This window comes from Staurois parvus, unplaced genomic scaffold, assembly GCF_062004578.1.
Source record: "Staurois parvus isolate SC_StPar_1 unplaced genomic scaffold, SC_StPar_1.0 ptg000558l, whole genome shotgun sequence".
Taxonomy (NCBI): Eukaryota; Metazoa; Chordata; class Amphibia; order Anura; family Ranidae; genus Staurois; species Staurois parvus.
Genome location: NW_028318354.1, coordinates 745907 through 771966, shown reverse-complemented (window position 1 = coordinate 771966; position 26060 = coordinate 745907). Strand labels below are relative to the sequence as shown.

Below are 26060 nucleotides of genomic sequence, written 5' to 3'. Positions count from 1 at the left end.
GAGGAGATCAAGCCTGAGACCTGAAGGCATAGACACCATGGCAGCACAGCATAGACCACAGAGATCGCATCTGCACCGTTGCTGCAGGGAGCATCCTCTCACCCTCTACTTCTCACCTGTCACATACCTGATGGGTGACTGAAATGACGAGGTCGGCCTCACATGTGTCACTAGTCCTGACCCCGCTGGAGTAGGAACAGAGGGAGTCTAGGACCCAGGGGAACAAGAGTGCCAGTAGTTGTTTGCAGCTCTTGCTGATGAAAACCTTGGAAGGCTGATGATCCTCTGATCTTGGCACAGTAGTAGGCAGAGCAGGTTTTGCAGATTGCCAGGCGTGCACCAGAGCAAGGCAGGTAGTGAGAACAAGAGACAGGAGCAATGTCATAGAATAGCCAGGGTCATCAACACTCGGGCAGCACGGTACAGAATCAGAAGGAAAAGCCAAGGTCAGGAGCAGAGTCGAAGTCAGGAACCAGTTTCAGGAGAGCAATCAGAGTCAGGTGAGGAACAAACCGGGTCAGCAACAAAGGAATCATACAGGAACAAGCAGGACACGGGGGAGCTGAAAACCAGTCAGCACTGAACATGAGCAGAGACACTCCTGAAATAGGCCGTCTGGTGCCAATCTTCACCGTGCGTGTGCGCGATCGCACATTTCCAGGCACGATTCATCTTGCTGGAAATCCCTTACATTGCCCCCTCCTTAGGGGCAGCCTCCGGATGCCCACTAGGGCTCGTTTTTCAGGGTGACGACAGAGATAGGCTTGAACTATCCGTGGGGCATGGATATTAGTGGATGGTTCCCAGGAGTTATCCTCTGGTCCATAACCTTTCCATTTGATGAGGAACTGGGTCTGTCCGCCCCTCTTCCTACAATTCAAGATAGCCTCAACCTCATACTCTTCATTTCCCTCAACCAGCAGTGGAGCAGGCGCCTCCGAATTCTGGTTGGGAAACCCACTTGAGATATATGGTTTTAACAGGGAGCAATGGAATACCGGGTGAATCTTCATGTTAGCAGGTAGTTCCAATTCAAAGGCCACAGGGTTCACCTTTCTTTTGATAGTAAATGGTCCCAGGTATTGTGGACCAGCTTTCTTAACGGACAACTTAATTTTAGATTATGGATCTGGATAACCAGACTTTATCCCCTTGTTTCAGTTTCAAGTTGCCCCTTCTCTTTCTGTCAAAAAATGTTTTGTTACTTGCCTGAGCTTCAGAAATCGTCTTCTGTAATACTTCGCTGTTCCTCCTGAGGAACTGCATCATTTCTTGTACTGCCGGAACAGCGGCCTCCACTGGTATTTCCGGAAGAAAGGAGGTATGGTATCCGTAGTTAGAGTAAAAGGGAGATTGCTTGGTGGCGGAATGAAAGGAATTATTGTATGCAAATTCCGCTAATGGAAGGAACGATGCCCAGTCCTCCTGTGAATATGAGGAGAAGAATCAGAGGTATTGCTACAGAGTTTGGTTTGTCCTTTCCGTTTGTCCATTCATTTGTGGGTGATAAGCAGAGGAAAAGCGTAACTCGATCTCTAATGCCTCACACAGAGCTTTCCAAAATTTGGATGTAAATTGCACTCCTTGATCAGACACAATATTTAGCGGAACGCCATGTAGTCTTACGATCTCCTTGATGAAAGCGGAGGCAGTTTCCATGGCAGAAGGAGTCCCTTTCAAGGGAATGAAGTGAGCCATCTTGGACAGGCGATCAATTACTACAAAGATAGTGGTGAATCCCTCTGATGGGGGAAGTTCAACAATAAAGTCCATGGAGATCATACTCCAAGGTTTTTCCGGTACGGGCAAGGATTCCAACAGGCCCCAAGTCTTGGCTTTATCAGACTTGTTCCTCAGACAGACTGTGCAAGATTTCACATAGTCCTGGCAATCCTTTCTTGCGTTTGGCCACCAGAAAGAGCGAGAGACCAAATCTGAAGTCTTATGAATTTCAAAGTGACCTGCTAAGGGATGGTCGTGACATCTCTTGAGAATAAGAGTCCTGAGTTCTTCGGACACAAGGATTTGTTCCTTGTGGAAGTACAGACCATTCTTTAATTGCAGATGCATATTTATGGGAGGTGGATGATTATCCACGACTTCTCTTATTTGCGTTACAAGGTCTGTCTGGAGAAGTAAGAAATTCTTGGCTGGCAAAATCGTGTTGGGTTCAGACTGCACAATTAGGTTGGGAAACATATGGGAGAGTGCATCAGGTTTACCATTTTTTAATCCAGGACGGTATGTCAGATGGAAGACAAAGTGGGAGAAAAATAATGCCCATCTTGCTTGTCGTGGCCTTAGGCGTTTTGCCGTTTTCTGGTACTCTAGGTTTTTATGATCAGTGAAGATGAGAATAGGGTGGGATGCTCCCTCCAGTAAGTAGTGCCATTCTTCCAAAACTGCCTTGATGGCTAGTAACTCTCTGTCTCCCACATCATAATTTCTTTCAGAGACACTTAATTTCCTGGAGAAAAATGCAACGGGATGCAGAAGGGCTTTAAGTCCTTGTCTTTGTGACAATATGGCTCCTACCGCGTTCTCCGAAGCATCCACTTCAAGGACAAAGGCTAGAGAAGGGTCTGGATGCTTCAGGATAGGTGCGGAGGTGAACATGATTTTTAATTGCTCAAAGGCTGCTTGGGCCTCAGGAGTCCACTTGAAGGGAATATGTTGCCTCTCAAATTTGCATTTCTCGTCCTTTGCGTAGAGGCGATGCTGGCGTAATCTATCCAGAGTTTTCTTTACGTGATCCCGATGACTTTCTATAGAACTGGAGAAAACCAGGATGTCATCCAGATAAACGATGAGGAATAGATCCATATAGTCCTGAAATACATCATTTACTAGGTGTTGGAAGCTTGCTGGGGCATTACAGAGACCAAAAGGCATTACCAGATATTCAAAATGCCCAAATCGGGTTCAAAAGGCCATCTTCAATTTGTCCTCTTCAAAATTCTCACTAGGTTGTAAGCGCCCCTCAGATCCAATTTTGAGAAGAAACATACTCCTCGCAGCCTTTGAAATAATTCGGGGATTTGAGGAAGAGGATAACGATTCTTGGCCGTTATCTTGTTTAGGTCACGGTAGTCTACACAAGGTCTAAGAGTGTGATCCTTCTTCTCAACAAAGAAGATGCCGGCTCCTGCTGGTGATGTAGAAGGCCGAATATACCCTTTTTCCAAACTTTCGTCTATATACCCCCGGAGAACTTCTAATTCGACTTCGGATAAGGGATAAATTCGACCGAAAGGAATTTCGGCGCTGGGCTGGAGCTCAATTGGGCAGTCATAGGAGCGATGAGGAGAAAGGGTATTGGCACTCTTTTATTGAAAACGTCCAGATACTCGTGATACACCACAGGAACGAGTTTCATGGTCACGGGATCAGAGTGAATACTGAGAAGAGGAGTTGCTACACTTGTTTCTTTAGGAGTGCAGTGAGTCAGACAATATTCTGAAGGGAAGAAGATTTCTCCAGACAACCAATTGATGGTTGGGTTGTGCGCTCTTAGCCAAGGCATGCTGAGAATAACTGGAAACATCAGGGAGGTAATAATATCCAGATATAGAAATCTGTGGTCTCCTGAAGGAGAGTAGCAGAATATTGGCATGGTTTCTTGTGTTACAGGCCGGAACTGATACTAGACCCGTCTGCCAGATGAACTGCAAGTCTTTGTGCTTTGGTACGGAGTGGAATCTTATTCTGGGTAGCGAAGTGCACATCCATAAAACAACTGCAAGCGCCCGAGTCTATGATGGCCGGGACCGTGATTGTCCTTTCAGCCAGTTGTAGTTGCAGATGAAAGGATAGGTGCGTTCGGCTTGTCCCTTGGGGGTGCATCATGTGAAAACAGTTGGGAGAGGACTTATGAGGTTTTATCTGGCAGGTCGCCACAAAATGACTTGCATCACCACAGTAGAGGCAGAGGTTGGATTTCTGCCATCGAAGGTGTTCTGCGGAAAACTGTGGTCTCCAAAAGCTTCTCCTAGCTGGATTGGTGGGCGATTTTGATGGAACAACATTCGTGGAGGGCACGGAGGGCACAATTTCTGAGCATATCAGAATCTTCCCGTTAGTCCTCTCATCCTGTCTTTCCCAAATCCGACGGTAAATATGGATCATCAGGTCTATCAGACTCTCCAATCTGGTTGGTGCCCCCACTCAGGCCAGCTCATCCTTCAGGGTATCAGAAAGACCAAGACGAAACTGATAGCAGAGAGCAGACTCGTTCCACTGAGTATCAGAACTCCAGATGCAGAAATCAGTGACATATTCCTCCACAGGCCTCTGGCCTTGCTGTAGCTTACTGAGCATTGATTCGGCGGTTTGTCGCCGGAAAGGATCAGCATAGATTTGTGCCATTGCTGTAAAAAATGAGTCCACTGACGTTAGGGCCGGATCATGTTGTTCACAGAGGTGGTATGCCCAGGACTGAGGTTCATTCCTAAGAAGCGTGATGATAAATCCCACCTTAGTATTTGGTGAAGAGAAGGTCCTGGGGAGCAGGGAAAAATATAACTCACAGGAATTACGAAAAGTCCTGAACTTCCGGCGGTCTCCTGTAAAGAACTCAGGCGTAGGCACCCGGAGTTCCGGTAGGGCAGGGGTTTCAAATATCATATTTGAGTGGCTGCATCAAAGGCTGCCATTAGATTTGTGTCTGTGAGGACATAAGAGTCGGTTAGCAGTTTACTCTCCAGATGCTCAAAGTTTTTCTGCAGGTCTTGTCTCACGTTAAACAAGGTAGTTACTGATTGGCGAATGTCCCCCAGTTGCGAGGCCTCCCTTTCAGACTCCATCATTGGCTGACTGGTACTGTCACGTACCTGATGGGAGACTGAAATGACGAGGTCGGCCTCACTTATGTCACTAGTCCTGACCCTGCTGGAGTAGGAACAGAGGGAGTCTAGGACCCAGAGGAATGAGAGTGCCAGTAGCTGTTGTTTGCATCTCTTGCTGATGAAAACCTTGGAATGCTGATGATCCTCTGATCTTGGCACAGTAGTAGTAGGCAGAGCAGGTTTTGCAGATTGCCAGGCGTGCACCAGAGCAAGGCAGGTAGTGAGGACAAGAGACAGGAGCAATGTCATGGAATAGCCAGGGTCATCAACAGTTGGGCAGCACGATACAGAATCAGAAGGAAAAGCCAAAGTCAGGAGCAGAGCCAAAGTCGGGACCCAGTATCAGGAGAGCAATCAGAGTCAGGTGAGGAACAAGCCGGGTCAGCAACAAAGGAATCATAAAGGAACAAGCAGGACACGGGGGAGCTGTCCAGGGAGGACTCTGAGCCAACCTCGGTCATACCTCCAGATCAGATCCTGGCTGCCATTCGTACCAGCCTGACTTCTCCCCTTGGGGAGCAGATTTTGGCAGCTCAAACTGATGCTCCCTCTGAGAGACCGGCTGGTAGATGTTTCGTACCTGAGGGATTGTGCACCCGCTTGCTGCGTACCTACCATAATTCCAAGACTGCCAGTCATCCAGGGAGGTACCAGTTGTCCTCGGTCATTTCTCGTTTATTCTGGTGACCATCTCTCCGTTCCAACATCGCCTCATATGTAGCGGCATGTTCTGTCTGTGCCCAGAATAAATCTCCTCGGCATCTTCCATTGGGCCTTCTGCAACCCATTCCCAATGGGGAGCGTCCCTGGTCACACCTGGTCATGGATTTTATTGTAGACCTCCCTGCGTCTCAAGGCCATATGGTCATTCTTATGGTCATTGATCGTTTCTCCAAGATGTGCTATTGTGTTCCGTTCAAGAAATTGCTGACTGCACAAGAACTGGCTCCGGTTTTCGCCAGGGAGATCTTTCGCTTGCATGGGTTATCTAAGGTGATTGTCTCGGACCGTGGGAGCCAGTTTGTGTCCAGGTTCTGGCGCGCCTTCTGCTCCCAATTGGGTATCAAGCTCTCCTTCTCTTTGGCCTACCACCCGCAGTCCAATGGGGCTGCGGAATGTTCCAACCAGGCCCTGGAACAATTCCTTCGCTGCTATATCTCAGACCATCAAGACAATTGGGTCAATCTCCTGCCATGGGCAGAGTTTGCGAGGAACTCGGCTGTCAACTCCTCCTCCGGGATGTCTCCCTTCATGGCCAACTATGAGTTCCAACCCGCTGTATTGCCTGAGTTGTTCTCGCCACAGGACATTCCGGATGTGGATAACCATCTTGCTGCCCTGCGTTCCTCGTGGGGGCAGATCCAGAGGTCCTTGAGGGACTCAGCTCAGCGCCAGAAGCTCCAGGCGGATCGTAGACGGTTGCCCGCTCCTTTATACCACGTCGGAGATCGGGTGTGGTTGTCCACTTGTAACCTCAATCTTCGGGTGCCCGCACCGAAACTGGCTCCTGGTCCTTTCCGCATCCTTCGCAGGGTGAACCTGGTTGCCTATGCCCTTGCTCTTTCTCCTGGGATGCGTATCTCCAATGTCTTCCACGTATCCCTGTTGAAGCCTCTGGTCTGTAATCGCTTTACTGCCTCTCCGCCTCGGCCTCGTCCTATCCGGGTTGACGGTCATGAGGAGTATGAGGTGAGCCACATCCTGGACTCTCGGTTGGTCTGCGGTCGGGTGCAGTTCCTGGTCCATTGGCGTGGTTATAGTCCCAAGGAGTGTTCCTGGGTTCCTTCCACGGATGTTCATGCTCCTGCCCTCCTCCGTGCTTTTCACGCCCGCTTTCCCCAGAAGCCTAATGTTGAGCCGCGAAGGGGGAGGGGTCCTTGAGGAGGAGGTACTGTCAAGGTCCTACCTTTCCTCAGGGCTTGTGCTGCTCCATGTTCTGGCATCCATCTTAGGTGTCTGCAAAGCATTGTGGGATCCTTTATGCTTTCAGCCCTCTGCGGCACCTCCCCCAGGAGGTGGTGGCTTATCACATATAAGTCTGCTGTTTGTAGCTGTCCATTGCATTCGTGTCCTGTCTCTTGCACAGCAACAAGCTCCTGTTTAGCTACTCATTGCTTTCCTGGATAACGACTCGGCTTTGGCTAAGACTCCTCCTGGCTTCTGACCCCGGCTCTGACGACCATTCTTCCTGGCTCCTGATCCCGCCTCTGGTGATGATTCTTCCTGGCTCCTGATCCCGGCTCTGGCGACGATTCTTCCTGGCTCTTGATCCCAGCTTTGGCTACGATTTCCGCTGTTGGACTTGCATAGACTCTTGTCTTATATTTATATTCATAAACCTACCTTTAATTGCACCTCCTTGTGTGTCTGGCTCCTCGCTCCCTGACAGCAGCCTTCCGCTGTCCTTAGCCAATGGGAATACAATGTGCACTTTACCTTAGGGCACCTAGATGGTGGGGTTGGTAAAATGTTTCTTCAGAGCCAATTAACAGTCCCAAGGAAGAGTCCCATCTAAAGGGATGCCGGGGCTGCTCTCCACTTCAATGAGAGCAGAAACGGCAGAAGTGAAGATCACCAGAGGGGTATGGTAGTAGGTGGAGAAAACTAGTTTCCCAGGAATCAGCCTCTCATCTACAGCTTGGTGCTGGCTGGAGCTCCATGAAGACCAGAGGAAAGCAGACCTTGTATGTATGAGCCGCTGAGTTGCAGGAGACTACACTCCCTCCCCCTGCTGGTTGTCACTTGCTGATGCCTATCCACCACCTTGGGGTAAGTGTGAGCTGGCGGTCCTCTCTGATCTGTGTACATGTCTGAGTTCTGAGCCCAGTGCCATCTAACTGTAACTTTGGGTATTGGGAGTTACCACTGTGTAATAAAGTGTAATAATGAGGGTCACCCCAGTGTAAGCTCTGATTGTGTTCACACACCTATGTACTGTGTACCACATGATCATACGTGGGGGTCCCCTCTGATCTCTTTGTAGATAGAGTGGATTCACTACAAGTCATCCCTGATCAGGTTTGTATGCTTTCCTGTCCTTTGCTAAATCTGGGGTTCCTAATTTGTTATATGAGACTCCGTTCTCATAGATGTAGTCCTGCGTTGCACTTTTTGTTCTGCACTTTGCCAGAAGGGCAACCTGTGCATCTCAATAAGGAGCCCTATGCATGGCAGAAGCTCATGTACCCTTCATTGAGGGCTTGCACACACTATGAAGTGTGTCAAAGAGCATGTGCCTTTTTGGCCATTCTCACATGTTGCATTTTAGGGAAGCCCTTTACACCTGGTTCACATTTGAATGGACTCCCGTGCCCCGGGACACGAAAGGGAAGGTGTCCCTGCACTTCTTTGGAAACCACAGTCCGCACGGGAACCAAGTTTCCCAGTACAGTTGCGATTTTCAGAGTGGGCGGCGTGCCATTAGAATTAATGGCCCCCCGTCTGTGGGTTCCGTATTGCTCTGTGCGGGTGGTGCGGTTTCAGGTATTTTTGTGCGGGTCCCCTTCTTCTGCATTAGGCACTGCATGTTCTCCTCTTTTTTACTCTTTACACAAGATCGTTTCCTACAATTTTACCATTTTCCTCAGTTCTTCTCATAAGCTCTTACCTGATCACCTCCAGCTATTTCCTCCGCTAACAGAGTACTTTTCCTATTAGCAATTGTTCCCATCTAAGGATCAAAGGTGGATAAATGTCCCATGCCACAAGATTTCAAGTCCAAACTGTTTTATTTTAAAGCCAATGTGTTTTTCAGGGGGTCAGTCTATGCCCCCATTGCTGAAAAAGCCAAAACCTTTCTAGTTGACATAATCTGAAAAAAACTGATTGTAAACCAGTGCTGGGGCAAATTACTTCAGCTTCAAATTGTTTAAAGGACTTTCATCATTTCAACATAGTCAAGATGAGTCAATCACTACTTTCTTTACACCTCTCCTTCCCTCCATGGTACATATATTTGCAGCTTTGTACCCTTTAATGTGCCATTAAAGCTTCATTTTTAAAAAATGAAAATAACAGTGGACCCCAGAATAGGAGGATCGGGGCTGCTCTGTGCAGCGGTTTTGCACAAAGCAGCCCCAATCCTCCTATTCTGGGGTCCACTGCCGACACCCATGGCCCCTCCTATTTTTTAAAATTTTGTTAATTACCTAATTATTTAGGTATTTGGGCGAGGTAAAACTACAAAAATGACTTAGCAAAATGTACAAAAATAAAATGGTTATATATGAATAGTAAGAAGAAAATCAATTTTGAAAATAGAGAAGCCAAGAAGGGAAGAAGGGCATAATGAAAATGAATCAGGGTTACTGAGTGTTAATAAATTGTTAAATAATGGGTAAGTAAAGGTAAAGAAACACCACAAATAAAAGTTCTGGAATCAGAAAATTTAGATTTTTATTCTTTTATTAGCTTACAAATCAATCAAAGATACTAAGACATTATCTTTGACAGTCTGCATAGCTAAATGGCCACAGCTTGTTTATGTCAGTGTGAAATGTTTGGTGTTCAGGTTTAGGAAGCAGATTTGTGGTTGGCGATCTCTATGTGCAGAGAACTGTCCCAACATTTGAGGTATTTAACCAGTACATAGGTGACATTCTGAAATATGTTTCTAAGTTCTGTTTCCTACCTAAGGACCCATTAATGCAATCTTTTTATATGCCCTACAACTCAGGATCACAGCGTAATAAAAGCAGATGAAAACTAGTTGACGTAATAATCTATGAAGTTGTTGACATCAATGTGCTGCGTTAAAGAGAAGTGCATTTTGATTTTGACAAATTCTTTTGGTAGAAATGTGTATTACCTTATGGTCAATAGCAACACATGGAAACAGTGAAAAAGCACTGAAAACACAAAATGCATTTAAATTAGTGATTTTTTTGAAAAACAAAAGTCACATGGTACATTTCCCAGGAAGAAAATTCATGGAAAACTTACTCAAAACTCACACAACCTGCTGTTTGCCTTGCATTACATTTTAATGTTACACATTATAATTGTACTAAAACATCTTATGTTCTTTCATTAAAACAGCTGTGAACTTTCTAACACAATGGGGTGAATGGGGTTTAAAACTTCTGTTTTATAAGCTGTAAAGAACACAACTGAATCAAAATCAGCCAGATCAGTCTCAGCCTTCCTTTGGGAAACCTCCAAATGGGTGATAACAAATCCTTGGTCACTGAGCATACTTCTCAAGACGCTTTCATTACACTTTACCATATGGAACGTCTCACCCCCAACTATATAGAATGTGCCATTTAGAAATCCATAATAAATCAAATGCCCTCCAGGTTTTAGAAGCTTTGAGAATCTCCTGAAATTCCTTGCAAAATCTTCAAGGTCTTTGCTGATGGCTTCCAGAATACTAAAGAACACCAGGCAGTCACCTTGTGGTAGTCCAACTGGGTCTGTGAGATTTTCTTTGTTGAGATCGAATTTTACAACATGTGTAATTGCCGTCCTGAGTCCCATTTCCTTGTCCTCACATTGGTCACTGGAAGGAAAAGGCACATCCCTTGTCATGTAAAGCATTCAACTGATATTGTGTGATCATTGAGTATATTAAGTCTGAGATGGTGAATGCCGCTAACATTTCTGAGCTGTGGAAGAGCCTTCCAGGTATCAGTGGGAGAGGAGTGTCAACTCCATCCATTTACCATAGAGATGAAGTGCTTACAGTTATCCACTAACCACCAATGCTGAGTGGAAGACGGAAATATTCCAGCCAGCTATTAGTCACCAATGCTGGGAAGGGAGGGGATGCTTCTAGTTCCAGCCAGCCACTGACTGCTAATGCTGAAAGGGGTTTGCTCCAGCCAAACACAAACCACCAATGTTGGGGGGGGGGGGGGGTTATTATTCCAGCCAGCCACTAACCATCAATGGGGGAGGTGTTTTTAGAGCCAGTTCCTGACCTCCAATGTGTGTGTGTGTGTGTGTGTGTGTGTGAGGTGTGGGGGGGGGGTTATTGTTCCAACCAGACATTAGCCACCAAGGTTGGGGGGTATTTTTACAGCCAGCCACTGACCACCAATACCTCTAACCAGAATATTTTTGTTTTAACTGTTGCTTGTTGCTAAGTAGCCACTGACTATTTTATGAAGTTCTTCTTTAACCATTTGACTGCTGGAAGATTATATCGTCTTCATGACCAAGCCATTTTTTGCTATTCAGAACTGTACTACTTTAAATGACAATTGCGCAGTCATGCAATACTGTATACAAATGACATTTATATAATTTTTTTAACACAAATAGAGCTTTCTTTTGGAGGTATTTGATTACTATTGGGATTTATTATTTATTAATATATAATTGAAAAATGACCAAAGATTTTGAAAATATAAAATATTTTTTACATTTTGATATAAAACATATCCAATACAAAAAAATAACATTTCTCTATGAATTTAGGCCAAAATGTATTCTGCTACAAAATGTCTTTGGTAAAAAAAATCTGAATAAGTGTATATTAATTGGTTTGCGTTAAAGTTATAGTGTCTACAAATGACGGTATATATACTAGAGGTTTTATTTATTTATTTATTGTTATACTAGTAATGGTGGCAATCAACAACTTATAGTGGGGCTGTGATCGTGTGGTAGGCAATCTGACACTAGCTGACACTGAGTGGGAACTGACTAACTGCCACTGACATCACCAGTGACACTAATACAGTGATCAGTGCTAATAAATATGCACTGTCACTGTACTAATAACACTGGGTAGGAAAGGGTTAACATCTGGGCCAATCAAAGGGTTAACTGTGTGCCTAGCAAGTGTTCATGAGTTTACTGTGTCTCGATTTTACTAAGGGATGTGACAGTGTTTATTCCCTGGCATAAAACATCCCTGCTGTCAGTAGAGAGATCTGTGTTGTTTACCAACACAGATCTCTCTCCTGTCATCTGCTCCACCAATCGGTGGGTCCTGGCCAATGATCCATGGCTGGGACCCGCCTGTGCTGATCAGCATGTACTGGTCGGCCAGCAAACGTGCGTGCACCCCCTACACATAAATAAACAATTACATACTATATACTGTGTGTATGTATATATATATATATATATATATATATATATATATATATATATATATATACAGTGTGTGTGTATGCGTGTGTGATTTTGCACAGCCTGACCGCACTGTAGCAGTAAACAATGCACAGTCTGCAAGCGGTTTGGTAGACTAAAAAGAATATGTAATGGACGAGCTTCATTTAAAAAAAAATATTATACTGAGTATTGTATGTGTTAGACTCAGGTTTTATTTAGCCATGCCCTTTAATTCCTTGCTGCTAGTAATAGAGCAACTACACCCACAATTTGGCATGGTGCTCTGTGCCTACTGAATTGTGAAACAGAATGTTTTTTTTTTAATGTACATGTGTAGGTGGGTGGAGTGTGGCATGATTCTCCCTTATTCTGGACTCACGGGGGTCCAGGTGATGATCTTGTACAGGAGCCCATTGCATTCAGAAATCACCCCTACGCCCCCCTCTTCCCCTACACTTTTTTCTCCTCTCCTTTCAGTTCTCTTCTCCTCTCTTTCTCTCCTGTCCTCACCCATTCCACTCCACTTCTTTCCCATTTTCTCCCTTTCCCTCTCCTCTCCTCCACCTCTTTTGCTGGGTATCACATGCTGCATACCTAATAAGATCCCTCTATCATTATTACTGTAGGGAACTGTTATTTTATACACTAGTTGTGGTTTGTTTACATCCATATACAGCCACTACCATAGAGGTCCCATTACAGACAAGTCCCTAGGTGTGCTTCCTGCCCCTACAAGGAGGTCAAGAAACCCCAGGATGTTATATAGTTGTTTTCCAGGAAGTATCAGGCAGAGGGTACCAGCCTGCCATGTGCTGTGTATCTGGGGAGAACTGTATGGGGATTCTGTGAGTAATGATCCAGATTAACAAGGCTGCTATCTATGTAGTTGTTACTGAAGCAGATTAGGTCTGCCTCTGTTATATTTCAACTTCTGTATAGGAACCCTAATATCTCTGTAAGAGAGAGATTTGTGGTTCATTTTCATTTTTCTATTTACACACTGCAGAATCCTTATAGTTGTCTATATATATATATATATATATATATATATATATATATATATATATAGATCAGTGTTTTCACCTGCATAAGACTGTCAGGGGAACTTTCTGTTAATTGCAGTGTATCTTTGCAGCCTCTTTGCTTGAAGAGCCTTATTGGTCTGGATCTCTCTTTAGCTAGGATTAGCATAGGGAGCGTTGGATAGATTAGGCTAGAGGTAGGTTAGGCATCCGACGGCCACTTAGACAGATAGAGGCCCGGTTGCAGTGACAGCCCAGTTTAGGGATAGGGACTAAGAGTGAGGATAGATAGAGCATTTTATCCTTTTAGGTGATGCATCGCTGATCTTCAGACAAGCAGTGCAATCATCCGCATGTTACTTGGACGCCATCACAGCATCTAAAGTGGAAGCGTGCATCTTATTGACTCTCACCTCTCCAGGGGCCCCTGCAACCGGACTGCGCTATAACCCATGGTTGGAGGTATTCTGTATACTACATGCACATATACCCGGGTATAATTGCAACCTCCCAATTTATGCTAAATTGTAATTCCTGAATGTTATTCTTATGCATCCTGTTTTATGTGGCTGCTTTATATAAACTTTGCATTAATCTCATACAGGTGTGGTGACATGTTTTCAATATAAGCTGGGTGCATTAATACTGCTATGTATAGTTACTTTAAGTTGTCCACCTGTTACATTCCTAGAAAGGGGTGAGTCTCCTCAATTGCAGGATCCCTATTCTAGGTGGAGGCACTGCCATTTGTATTATCACAACCCCCTCTTCCATATAGCGAAGGCTCAGGATTGCCTACTCATATACCGGTTAGTGCCATAGCTTGTTTGGTGTGGGCCATTTCACATAACCCCCCCCCAAAACAGGGCTACATTACATTTGAGGTTAGTGAAGTATTAGAGCATTATGAACATCATTTTTTCCCTCATATTATCACCTGATTTACAAGTCTTCTAACAAGCTGAAACTACTAAAATAATACAAATGTTTTAAAAATAATGTCTGGTCCTCCTCGCAATACTTCTAGATCATCACACCATGCATTCAGCCTGACTCAGACAAAAAGCTGACAGATACTTCACCTCTTTCCTTCTGTTTCTGTAGTAAGTGTAAAGGTGTGCGACCAATCAAACGCTCCGGTTCGGCTGTTCATCCATTTTTTCACTTCTATAATACAGTGGTCAGAAGGTTTGAGAAGGATGATATCTCTGAAGTATTTTTGTGCTGAACAGAGATGGTGAATGATGGGACCAGTGGTGATGTCAATCAACACGTCTCCTTTAAAGTTACCTACAGAAAAAGATTAAAAAAAACTTCAGAGAGCTGTGGTATGGATGGTTTCTCTGAAGTGCATTTGAATTCAGAACAGCTAAAGTACAATTGTGTTCCACCTAAATATCAATATACTGTAGGACATTCAAGCAATGGGCGTAATGGGCATATATCGGTTCATTCAAAACTGATGTTTCAGTTATTGGTCGGTGCCGGAACGTTAAACCCCCTATGGGTTACTTCTATATCTCCCAGCATTTTATTAATGAGATCTCTAAAATCCTGGCTCTTCACACCCTATGTATATTCTTTTACTCCAACACTAAGGGCCAGTTCACAGTACAAAAATGCACTCCGCATGCATTCTGGATACGTTTTTGCTTACAGTTCCCACTACACACAGTTGCGGTGCAGTTTTGATACAGTTTGCCATGTTCCAGTATGGTTCTGTGCAGAAAAAATGCAGCATGTTCTACTTTTTTTTTCTGCACTGGAACTGACTGCACTAGTGTGAACCAGGGCCATTGGAATACATGGAAAACACTTAAAATGTGTAGTGCAGCGCTATATGAAAAATTAAATAAAAAGACAATACAGATGCTTAAAGCTAAAATATGCAGTAAAAATTGCTGGTAATGCATAGAAAATGATAAAATTATAATAAATATATTATTATATAGCTGGAACCCAAGGTGACCGTCCCAGGGCCCAGAGGAGAGATATCTTTAACAGACCCCCATCGCAGCTGACTATTAAATGGGACCTCTAGAAATGATATTCCATCGCCCTTATCCACAGAAGAGGTTATCCACTCCAGGCTGCATCCTTTCCAGGACAGAGGGGAGCTTGGGCTTTATTGATTTAAATGCACATTTATATTGCGCCTCCGGTGAGTGTGCAATTTTACAATTTTTCCTGCATGTTACCGGATGACAGGTGTTACTAGGATTAGAGAAGTCACCCGTTCGGAATATTGTTACCAACATCACTTTCTGCACCTATTTGGACATTGATATATCCGTTTATTTATATATAGTGCATGGTTGTTGGGACGTTTATCACCTACTCCACATTTGACACGGACATTATTCATATGTCATATATTTATTATAATTTTATCATTTTCTATGCTTTACCAGCAATTTTTAATGCGTATTTTAGCTTTAAGCATCTGTATTATATTTTTATTTCATTTTTCATATAGCGCTGCACTACACGTTTTATGTTCATTTTTAGAAGGTTATATGGTTTCCTTTTTAGTGTTCTAGCCGCTTTTCATCCTTAAGCGCTCGCTGAACCCCACCTTTTACACGGAAAACACTGTGCATGCATTTTAGATGCACAAAAAAGTGCACTGAACTGCATCTAGTCTGAACTAGCCCGAAGTTAAACTATCCACAGGTTTTCCTAAAGTGGTTATTGGTAGGTGCCGGAAACGTAAACCCCCTATGGGTTACTTCTATATCTCCAGCATTTTATTATTGAGATCTCTAAAATCCTGGCTGTTCACCCCCTATGCATATTATTTTACTCCAACACTAAGTTAAAGTATCTACAGGTTTTCCTAAAGTGGATCCGAAGCAACTGTATTTTGTCTTTAGCTGGTTTGTGTAAATATGTGATTCTTTCATCTTCTGTTTTCTGTCATTTCTTCACTTGCACAAGACCATTCTGCAAATCAATAGTCCATGCTTCATATCTCCCAATATATACTTCCTGCACAAAGAATATATTATTCAAAAAAGAGCTTTACCCACCTGTGCAAAATGCATTGTGAAATTTCCTTGCAGGATAACTTAAAGCCTCATGAGCAAAGGGTGCTTCTGGTTTACTGGAACAGTATGTGTCTAGCAGAGTCCTGGAGTGGAAGCCGTGTACATGGTAGAGTTTATGAGAGTTGGGTTCCATCTTGTATTATTGTTGTCTCCACTACAGCAATCTTCCAGTGTTTCTTCTATCTTCGGATGCATGGGATGAATTCAACTTTTTAAAAATGAATATGACTTGATTAGCATGTCACCCAATATTAGTACATTGTGACTCAAGTCAGCATGCTTTGATAGTAAAGATTCAGGTGACGGCGTTGTGATCAGCCAACAAAGTAAACAATTTAAAGTATATGTAAAGCCAAAGTTTTCTTTATTACTTTTGGGAGTACAAAAGGGTTGATCCTCTCTTAGAAATTACTGCATTACAAGCGTAGCCGGGACATGTGGTGGGCAGGAGGTGCAGCCATCCCTGGTGCATCAGCGATGGCCCCTCATTGCAGGCACGCTCCAGATCAGTAATGTTACTATGGACAGTGCCCATCCTGTTGGTCCAGACCTAACATAGTCGCCAGTAATGCACTTTAGTAGTATAGTTCCTGTATTCAGTAAATCAGACTTTATTGCTGACTACCTCTGCAATTTAGGTGACATTTCTACTGTTTATGCTGATCTGGACACCAAGGGGAGAGTTTCTAAACCTGGAGTACTCAAAATCTGGTGCAGCTGTGCATGGTAGCCAATCAGCTTCTAACGTTTGCGTGTTCAGTTAAGCTTCGACAATAAAACCTGGAAACTGAATGGTTCCTATGCAGAGATGCACCAAATTCTGAGTTATGTGAGAACTTTAGGTACGATTGAGATGCCATACTTCAAAGTTTTAGCTTTTCGTCCCTATCTTTGACAGCTCTTTGATTTGTAGGTACCATTGAATTTTAGGTTTCAGGGTAGTCTGGAGGTACCATTTAACAGAGGGCACCCATAACTATTCATTTATTACCGGCAGAGGGCATTTGTATTTATTATTTATTAATGTTTTAGATATTTCTGACTTCTTATATTTTATATTTTCTTATTTGTTTTTTTTATATTTTCTCATTTATATTTTTATTATTGATTGAAGAAAAGTGGGTTAATGTTTGAGCCTATTTTTGTGTGGACTGAGTTGTTTTATTTACCAGTATTTATGGCCGGCTGCTTGGTCTTCAACAAAATGTTGTACGAACAGGATATGTAGTAATTAATGAGAGAAATCTTGATCTATACAGGCCTCTTATACTCACCAGGATCCTATCCCTGACGAAGTTACGTGGTGTGTGACACAACGCGTTGAACAGAATCGTGGTAACGTAATTTCCAGTACGGCGATGCCATCCGCCATCTTTGTTTAACTTTGTGTATATGCCTGAATGGGCTGTTTAGCTCTTTGTTCCATGTGAGTGTATTTTTATATCTACCATTAAATAGTCATTACTTTCTACACTATGAAGAGCCCCTGTGTTTCTGTTTGAGTTTATCGCCCACCTGTGGCTTACCGAAGTGGGCCTCTACTATTGTGATATATTGGAAGTGAGAGAGGATTTCAATTGAGCGCAATTTGACCTGGTTTCTAGGTCAAAATTGTGAGGTAAGCGCGCACCCCTGGTGGAGGTGGACACAGCAGTGTATTAAGGGGACACCTTGAAGAGTTTTCATGTATTGTGGATTGATCATCATTTATTTGGGACTTTATGATTTATCACTGAGCACCTGCACTGTATATTTTGATCATGTGTATTTTTTCTTCTACTGTAATTTATGTTACACGTTCAATATAATTTGAATCACGGTTTATCCTATATATGGTGTTTAATTTTCGCTAAGGAGAACAGCCTGCCGTTTATTAATATACCCTCTTTGTATATGCACTTTTTGTATTATCACTATTTCTTTGGGAATTTATATTTGATATATTTCAAATCATGATTTATTTCATATATGGTGGAATAATTATTTTTTTACTAAAGAGAGCAGCTGGGTGTTTATTAATATATGCACCCTTGGATCATCACTATATTTATATATTTCTTTGTGTTTCACAATTTTTTTGTGTTTGAGGTATGTTTTACTATTGGTTTATTTAGTGACTATCACTCTGCTATTGTTGTATGCAGGGCTTATTATTATTTATTTGTGAATTTTGGGGGGAATTGTTAGTGCAGCACCTTTTTTTATATATTTTTTTTTATTGTCATAATTTGGTGTGGGAACACTTTTTGGTGTGTGCAGCTTACACAGTAGAATTGTAGAGTGATCCATTCATCCTGTTCGGCAGCGCATAAAATTTTTTTTCTTAGTTCCTTTTAATCTCAAAGTAGTGTTTTGCTTGTAGTTCTTATTCCTTCACATCTACTTCTTCAACTTCACTTTCTGGATCATGCAAGCATTTGGTGTTTTTGTGTACACGTGAGCCATCTGTGGCCAGATATTCAGTGGTATGGTCACACTACAGCCCACACCTGACCTCAATGGATTACTTGGTTGAAATCTGGTTGAGAACACCGACAGGGCCTGACAATGTTGTCTCTTGCTATTTCTGTGATTACTCTGAACATCTTTTGTTTTCAGCTCAGTTTGTCTTCTCGTCACTTCATCTGACTGAGTGCAGTTTTTTATGACCCCAGAATGGCGGTGTTGTCTGCTTTTATTAAGGGGCTTGCATGCGTTCAATGCAGAGCCTTCCAGTGTATTATGAGTATGCATAATAAGGGTTCCTTTTTCTTACGGCTTAGGAAGAGTTAGGAAATATATTAAGTATGAAAGCACATCTAAGGCAAACATTTTTCATCTTTTTACATAGAGTGTGGAAGGGTTTGGGGACCCTGGTTTTATTTGCTGTATCCAACGTGGGGAGATCCCCTTCATTTCCTATCTCACAGACACAGAAATAAGAGAAAATCTCAAAGTGAGGCGGAAACCCATTTATGTAATTTACCCCTTAGGCAGTGCACATTCTCCTCTTTTACCTTGTTACACCTTGCACAGAATTGTTTTTTGTACTATTTTCTATTTTTTTCCATCAGCAATCATTCCCACCTAGGGATCAAAGGGTAAATAAATGCCCCATGCCACAAGATTTCAAAAGCAAATGGTATATTCTAACTAGAGATGAGCGAAGAAATGAAAAATTCGATTCGACTGATTCGGCGAATTCGTGGACAATATTCGATTCGAGTCGAATAAATTCGCTGTGAATTTAACTTAAAAAAGGGTGTTTCTAGGCTTCAGAGAGACTTAATATTAGTGCAGAACACTGTACCTTTAATTTAAATGCCCTTGGAGTCTGCTGGGGAAGAGAAATAATACTGTCAGTCAGTATGACATGCAGATGAGTGCCGTCGATCTTAGAATCACCGCACACTTCACTCATTTGGGCAGTCACGGGGCCAAAACCAGAGTGTGGAGCCACAGTGTGGCGGTGGAGGCAGCAGCAATGGGAGGCCATACAGCACCCTATGACAAAAATGGAAACCACCAGCAGTGTGAGGAGACCTGAAAGTGGCACATGGCAGAGTGTGGCGATAGAGACAGCAGCAATGGGAGGCCGTACAGGGACCCATGACACACTCTGGACCTGGCAGCAGCATGAGGAGGCGGTACAGGGGCCCATGACAGATTACGGGCCTGGCAGCAGCATGAGGAGTCGGTACAGGGGCCCATGGCAGATTACGGGCCTGGCAGCAGCAATGGGAGGCCGTACAGGGACCCATGACACACTCTGGACCTGGCAGCAGCATGGGGAGGCGGTACAGGGGCCCATGACAGATTACGGGCCTGGCAGCAGCATGAGGAGTCGGTACGGGGGCCCATGACACACTCTGGACCTGGCAGCAGCATGAGGAGGCGGTACAGGGGCGCATGACAGATTACGAGCCTGGCAGCAGCAACTTGGACAGGAGGACGTTCAGCTTCTGCACCGTCGGGTGCGTGCTCGCAAACTGTTGTCTCTTGGAAACGGATTCCAAGAAAGACTGCTGACGGAATCCGTGAAGAGGAGTAGCAGGAGAAGGAGCATCTGAACGAGCGGAATATGCCAACAAGCGACAACAGTGGCCCATGACAGATTACGGGCCTGGCAGCAGCATGAGGAGTCGGTACGGGGGCCCATGGCAGATTACGGGCCTGGCAGCAGCTATGGGAGGCCCGTAATCTGCCAGCACCCTATGACAAAAAATGGAACCCACCAGCAGTGTGAGGAGACCTGAAAGTGGCACATGGCAGAGTGTGGCGATGGAGACAGCAGCAATGGGAGGCCGTACAGGGACCCATGAGAGACTCTGGACCTGGCAGCAGCATGAGGAGGCGGTATAGGGGCCCATGGCAGATTAGGGGCCTGGCAGCAGCTATGGGAGGCCCGTAATCTGCCAGCACCCTATGACAAAAAATGGAACACACCAGCAGTGTGAGGAGACCTGAAAGTGGCACATGGCAGAGTGTGGCGATGGAGGCAGCAGCAATGGGAGGCCGTACAGGGACCCATGAGAGACTCTGGACTTGGCAGCAGCATGAGGAGGCGGTATAGGGGCCCATGGCAGATTAGGGGCCTGGCAGCAGCTATGGGAGGCCCGTAATCTGCCAGCACCCTATGACAAAAAATGGAACACACCAGCAGTGTGAGGAGACCTGAAAGTGGCACATGTTTGGGGCATGATTCATGGCGGATTTAGTCAGTTGTGTCAGGAACTGGTGGTTTGAAATCCAGACTAATCCACGCCTGATTCATTTTCACAAACGTGAGTCTCTCCACACTTTGGGTGGACAGTCGTGTCCTCCGCGGAGTTGCAATACCTCCTGCCGCACTAAACACGCGCTCCGATGCCACGCTACTGGCCGGGCATGACAGCCTTTCAAGGGCAAATTCAGCTAGTTGGGGCCAAAGGTCAAGTTTCGTTGCCCAGTAGTCAAGGGGATTGTCTACCTCGGTTGGCAGGGTGCTGTCCAAGTAGGCCTAAGCCTGTTGTTTGAGGTCCTGCTCCAGGTCCACCTGATGCTGCTGCTGCTGCTGCGGCTGGTTAGTAGTTTCCTCACTGCGCTGGTGAAGAAAGCTACTCATCATCGACTGCAGACTGAGGCAGCCGCTGCTGGTGGAGCTGCCACTGCTCCTACCACCCCACCCCTCCCCTGCTGCCATGGCAGCGGAACACGAGCGCACAGGGCCCACAGTGTCTGAGGATGGACGTTGGCGCAGACAGGCAGAGACCAGCTGACTACATAGGTGTTTTTTATAGTACGTTATTTTGGCCTCCCTCTCAGCAGGTGTGAAAAAGGCCACCATTTTTGAACGGTAGCGAGGGTCCAACAAGGTGGACAGCCAAAAGTCATCCCTCTGTCTGATGGTTATTATTCGGCTGTCGCTACGCAAGCAACCGAGCATGCTATGGGCCATTTGTGCCAAGGAATGCGAGGGACTCCCTGCCTCCATCTCCACAGCATACTGCCACGGTGCGTCTAGGTCCTCTGTCTCCTCTTCCTCCTCCTCTACCAGATGCTCCTGCTCCTCCACTCCTGTCCGCTGAGTGGAAAAACCACCCATTTCACTCAATAATTCCTGAGCACCAATGTCCTCCTCTACCTCCTCCTCTTCTTCCAGTCCTGCCCCCACAGGGGCCATGTGGCGTTGAGATCTGTGCGCCACGTCTACCGCACCCTGACCAGCCATTGTTAACAGCATTTGTTCCAGGACGTGCAACAGAGGAATGACGTCGTTCATCCCATAGTCCTGCCGACTCACGAATAGCGTGGCCTCCTCAAAGGGCCTGAGCAAGCGCAGGTGTCACGCATGAGCTGCCAATGGCTGACATCTAAGTTACACAGGGAGTACCTTTATCTGCTTTTAACATCAGGAAATCTGTGATGGCCTTTTGCTGTTCGTAAAGGCGGTCTAACATATGTAGGGTTGAATTCCACCTTGTTGCAACGTCACAGCATGAGGAGTCGGTATAGGGGCCCATGGCAGATTAGGGGCCTGGCAGCAGTTATGGGAGGCCCATAATCTGCCAGCACCCTATGACAAAAAATGGAACACACCAGCAGTGTGAGGAGACCTGAAAGTGGCACATGGCAGAGTGTGGCGATGGAGACAGCAGCAATGGGAGGCCGTACAGGGACCCATGAGAGACTCTGGACCTGGCAGCAGCATGAGGAGGCGGTATATAGGGGCCTACGGCAGATTAGGGGCCTGGCAGCAGCTATAGGAGGCCCGTAATCTGCCAGCACCCTATGTCAAAAAATTCAACACACCAGCAGTGTGTGAGGAGACCTGAAAGTGGCACATGGCAGAGTGTGGCGATGGAGACAGCAGCAATGGGAGGCCGTACAGGGACCCATGACAGACTCTGGACTTGGCAGCAGCATGAGGAGGCGGTATATAGGGGCTTATGGCAGATTAGGGGCCTGGCAGCAGCTATAGGAGGCCCGTAATCTGCCAGCACCCTATGTCAAAAAATTCAACACACCAGCAGTGTGAGGAGACCTGAAAGTGGCACATGGCAGAGTGTGGCGATGGAGACAGCAGCAATGGGAGGCCGTACAGGGACCCATGACAGACTCTGAACTTGGCAGCAGCATGAGGAGGCGGTATATAGGGGCCCATGGCAGATTAGGGGCCTGGCAGCAGCTATAGGAGGCCCGTAATCTGCCAGCACCCTATGTCAAAAAATTCAACACACCAGCAGTGTGAGGAGACCTGAAAGTGGCACATGGCAGAGTGTGGCGATGGAGACAGCAGCAATGGGAGGCCGTACAGGGACCCATGACAGACTCTGGACTTGGCAGCAGCATGAGGAGGCGGTATATAGGGGCCCATGGCAGATTAGGGGCCTGGCAGCAGCTATGGGAGGCCCGTAATCTGCCAGCACCCTATGTCAAAAAATTCTACACACCAGCAGTGTGTGAGGAGACCTGAAAGTGGCACATGGCAGAGTGTGGCGATGGAGACAGCAGCAATGGGAGGCCGTACAGGGACCCATGACAGACTCTGGACTTGGCAGCAGCATGAGGAGGCGGTATATAGGGGCCCATGGCAGATTAGGGGCCTGGCAGCAGCTATGGGAGGCCCGTAATCTGCCAGCACCCTATGTCAAAAAATTCAACACACCAGCAGTGTGTGAGGAGACCTGAAAGTGGCACATGGCAGAGTGTGGCGATGGAGAAAGCAGCAATGGGAGGCCGTACAGGGACCCATGAGAGACTCTGGACCTGGCAGCAGCATGAGGAGGCGGTATATAGGGGCCTATGGCAGATTAGGGGCCTGGCAGCAGCTATGTGAGGCCCGTAATCTGCCTGCACCCTATGTCAAAAAATTAAACACACCAGCAGTGTGAAGAGACCTGAAAGTGGCACATGGCAGAGTGTGGCGATGGAGACAGCAGCAATGGGAGGCCGTACAGGGACCATGACAGACTCTGGACTTGGCAGCAGCATGAGGAGGCGGTATATAGGGGCCCATGGCAGATTAGGGGCCTGGCAGCAGCTATGTGAGGCCCGTAATCTGCCTGCACCCTATGTCAAAAAATTTAACACACCAGCAGTGTGAAGAGACCTGAAAGTGGCACATGGCAGCAGAGTGTGGCGATGGAGACAGCAGCAATGGGAGGCCGTACAGGGACCATGACAGACTCTGGACTTGGCAGCAGCATGAGGAGGCGGTATATAGGGGCCTATGGCAGATTAGGGGCCTGGCAGCAGCTATGTGAGGCCCGTAATCTGCCTGCACCCTATGTCAAAAAATTAAACACACCAGCAGTGTGAAGAGACCTGAAAGTGGCACATGGCATGAGAGACTCTGGACCTGGCAGCAGCAGGAGGAGGCGGTATAGGGGCCCATGGCTGATTAGGGGCCTGGCAGCAGCTATGTGAGGCCCGTTATCTTGCAGCACCCTATGTCAAAAAATTTAACACACCAGCAGTGTGAAGAGACCTGAAAGTGGCACATGGCAGCAGAGTGTGGCGATGGAGACAGCAGCAATGGGAGGCCGTACAGGGACCCATGAGAGACTCTGGACCTGGCAGCAGCAGGAGGAGGTGGTATATAGGGGCCCATGGCAGATTAGGGGCCTGGCAGCAGCTATGTGAGGCCCGTAATCTGCCTGCACCCTATGTCAAAAAATTTAACACACCAGCAGTGTGAAGAGACCTGAAAGTGGCACATGGCAGCAGAGTGTGGCGATGGAGACAGCAGCAATGGGAGGCCGTACAGGGACCATGACAGACTCTGGACTTGGCAGCAGCATGAGGAGGCGGTCTATAGGGGCCTATGGCAGATTAGGGGCCTGGCAGCAGCTATGTGAGGCCCGTAATCTGCCTGCACCCTATGTCAAAAAATTTAACACACCAGCAGTGTGAAGAGACCTGAAAGTGGCACATGGCAGCAGAGTGTGGCGATGGAGACAGCAGCAATGGGAGGCCGTACAGGGACCATGACAGACTCTGGACTTGGCAGCAGCATGAGGAGGCGGTATATAGGGGCCCATGGCAGATTAGGGGCCTGGCAGCAGCTATGTGAGGCCCGTAATCTGCCTGCACCCTATGTCAAAAAATTTAACACACCAGCAGTGTGAAGAGACCTGAAAGTGGCACATGGCAGCAGAGTGTGGCGATGGAGACAGCAGCAATGGGAGGCCGTACAGGGACCATGACAGACTCTGGACTTGGCAGCAGCATGAGGAGGCGGTATATAGGGGCCCATGGCAGATTAGGGGCCTGGCAGCAGCTATGTGAGGCCCGTAATCTGCCTGCACCCTATGTCAAAAAATTAAACACACCAGCAGTGTGAAGAGACCTGAAAGTGGCACATGGCATGAGAGACTCTGGACCTGGCAGCAGCAGGAGGAGGCGGTATAGGGGCCCATGGCTGATTAGGGGCCTGGCAGCAGCTATGTGAGGCCCGTTATCTTGCAGCACCCTATGTCAAAAAATTTAACACACCAGCAGTGTGAAGAGACCTGAAAGTGGCACATGGCAGCAGAGTGTGGCGATGGAGACAGCAGCAATGGGAGGCCGTACAGGGACCCATGAGAGACTCTGGACCTGGCAGCAGCAGGAGGAGGTGGTATATAGGGGCCCATGGCAGATTAGGGGCCTGGCAGCAGCTATGTGAGGCCCGTAATCTGCCTGCACCCTATGTCAAAAAATTTAACACACCAGCAGTGTGAAGAGACCTGAAAGTGGCACATGGCAGCAGAGTGTGGCGATGGAGACAGCAGCAATGGGAGGCCGTACAGGGACCATGACAGACTCTGGACTTGGCAGCAGCATGAGGAGGCGGTATATAGGGGCCCATGGCAGATTAGGGGCCTGGCAGCAGCTATGTGAGGCCCGTAATCTGCCTGCACCCTATGTCAAAAAATTTAACACACCAGCAGTGTGAAGAGACCTGAAAGTGGCACATGGCAGCAGAGTGTGGCGATGGAGACAGCAGCAATGGGAGGCCGTACAGGGACCATGACAGACTCTGGACTTGGCAGCAGCATGAGGAGGCGGTATATAGGGGCCCATGGCAGATTAGGGGCCTGGCAGCAGCTATGTGAGGCCCGTAATCTGCCTGCACCCTATGTCAAAAAATTAAACACACCAGCAGTGTGAAGAGACCTGAAAGTGGCACATGGCATGAGAGACTCTGGACCTGGCAGCAGCAGGAGGAGGCGGTATAGGGGCCCATGGCTGATTAGGGGCCTGGCAGCAGCTATGTGAGGCCCGTTATCTTGCAGCACCCTATGTCAAAAAATTTAACACACCAGCAGTGTGAAGAGACCTGAAAGTGGCACATGGCAGCAGAGTGTGGCGATGGAGACAGCAGCAATGGGAGGCCGTACAGGGACCCATGAGAGACTCTGGACCTGGCAGCAGCAGGAGGAGGTGGTATATAGGGGCCCATGGCAGATTAGGGGCCTGGCAGCAGCTATGTGAGGCCCGTAATCTGCCTGCACCCTATGTCAAAAAATTTAACACACCAGCAGTGTGAAGAGACCTGAAAGTGGCACATGGCAGCAGAGTGTGGCGATGGAGACAGCAGCAATGGGAGGCCGTACAGGGACCATGACAGACTCTGGACTTGG

The 26060-nt window shown here is 46.4% G+C and overlaps 1 protein-coding gene across 1 annotated transcript in view; it reads right to left on the bottom strand.

The window, feature by feature from the left end:
• Window positions 1-9230: 9230 nt before the first annotated feature.
• Window positions 9231-26060, bottom strand: part of LOC149450935 (nicotinamide N-methyltransferase-like) — a 41834-nt gene continuing 25004 nt past the window's right edge. The window contains exons 2-4 of the mRNA XM_089691260.1: window positions 15958-16183; window positions 14011-14218; window positions 9231-10344 (exon numbers count right to left, since the gene is read on the bottom strand). Of these exons, the coding sequence (XP_089547386.1) occupies window positions 9873-10344; window positions 14011-14218; window positions 15958-16108 (831 nt within the window). The 5' untranslated portion in view covers window positions 16109-16183 and the 3' untranslated portion in view covers window positions 9231-9872. The remainder of the gene's footprint in view (window positions 10345-14010; window positions 14219-15957; window positions 16184-26060) is intronic.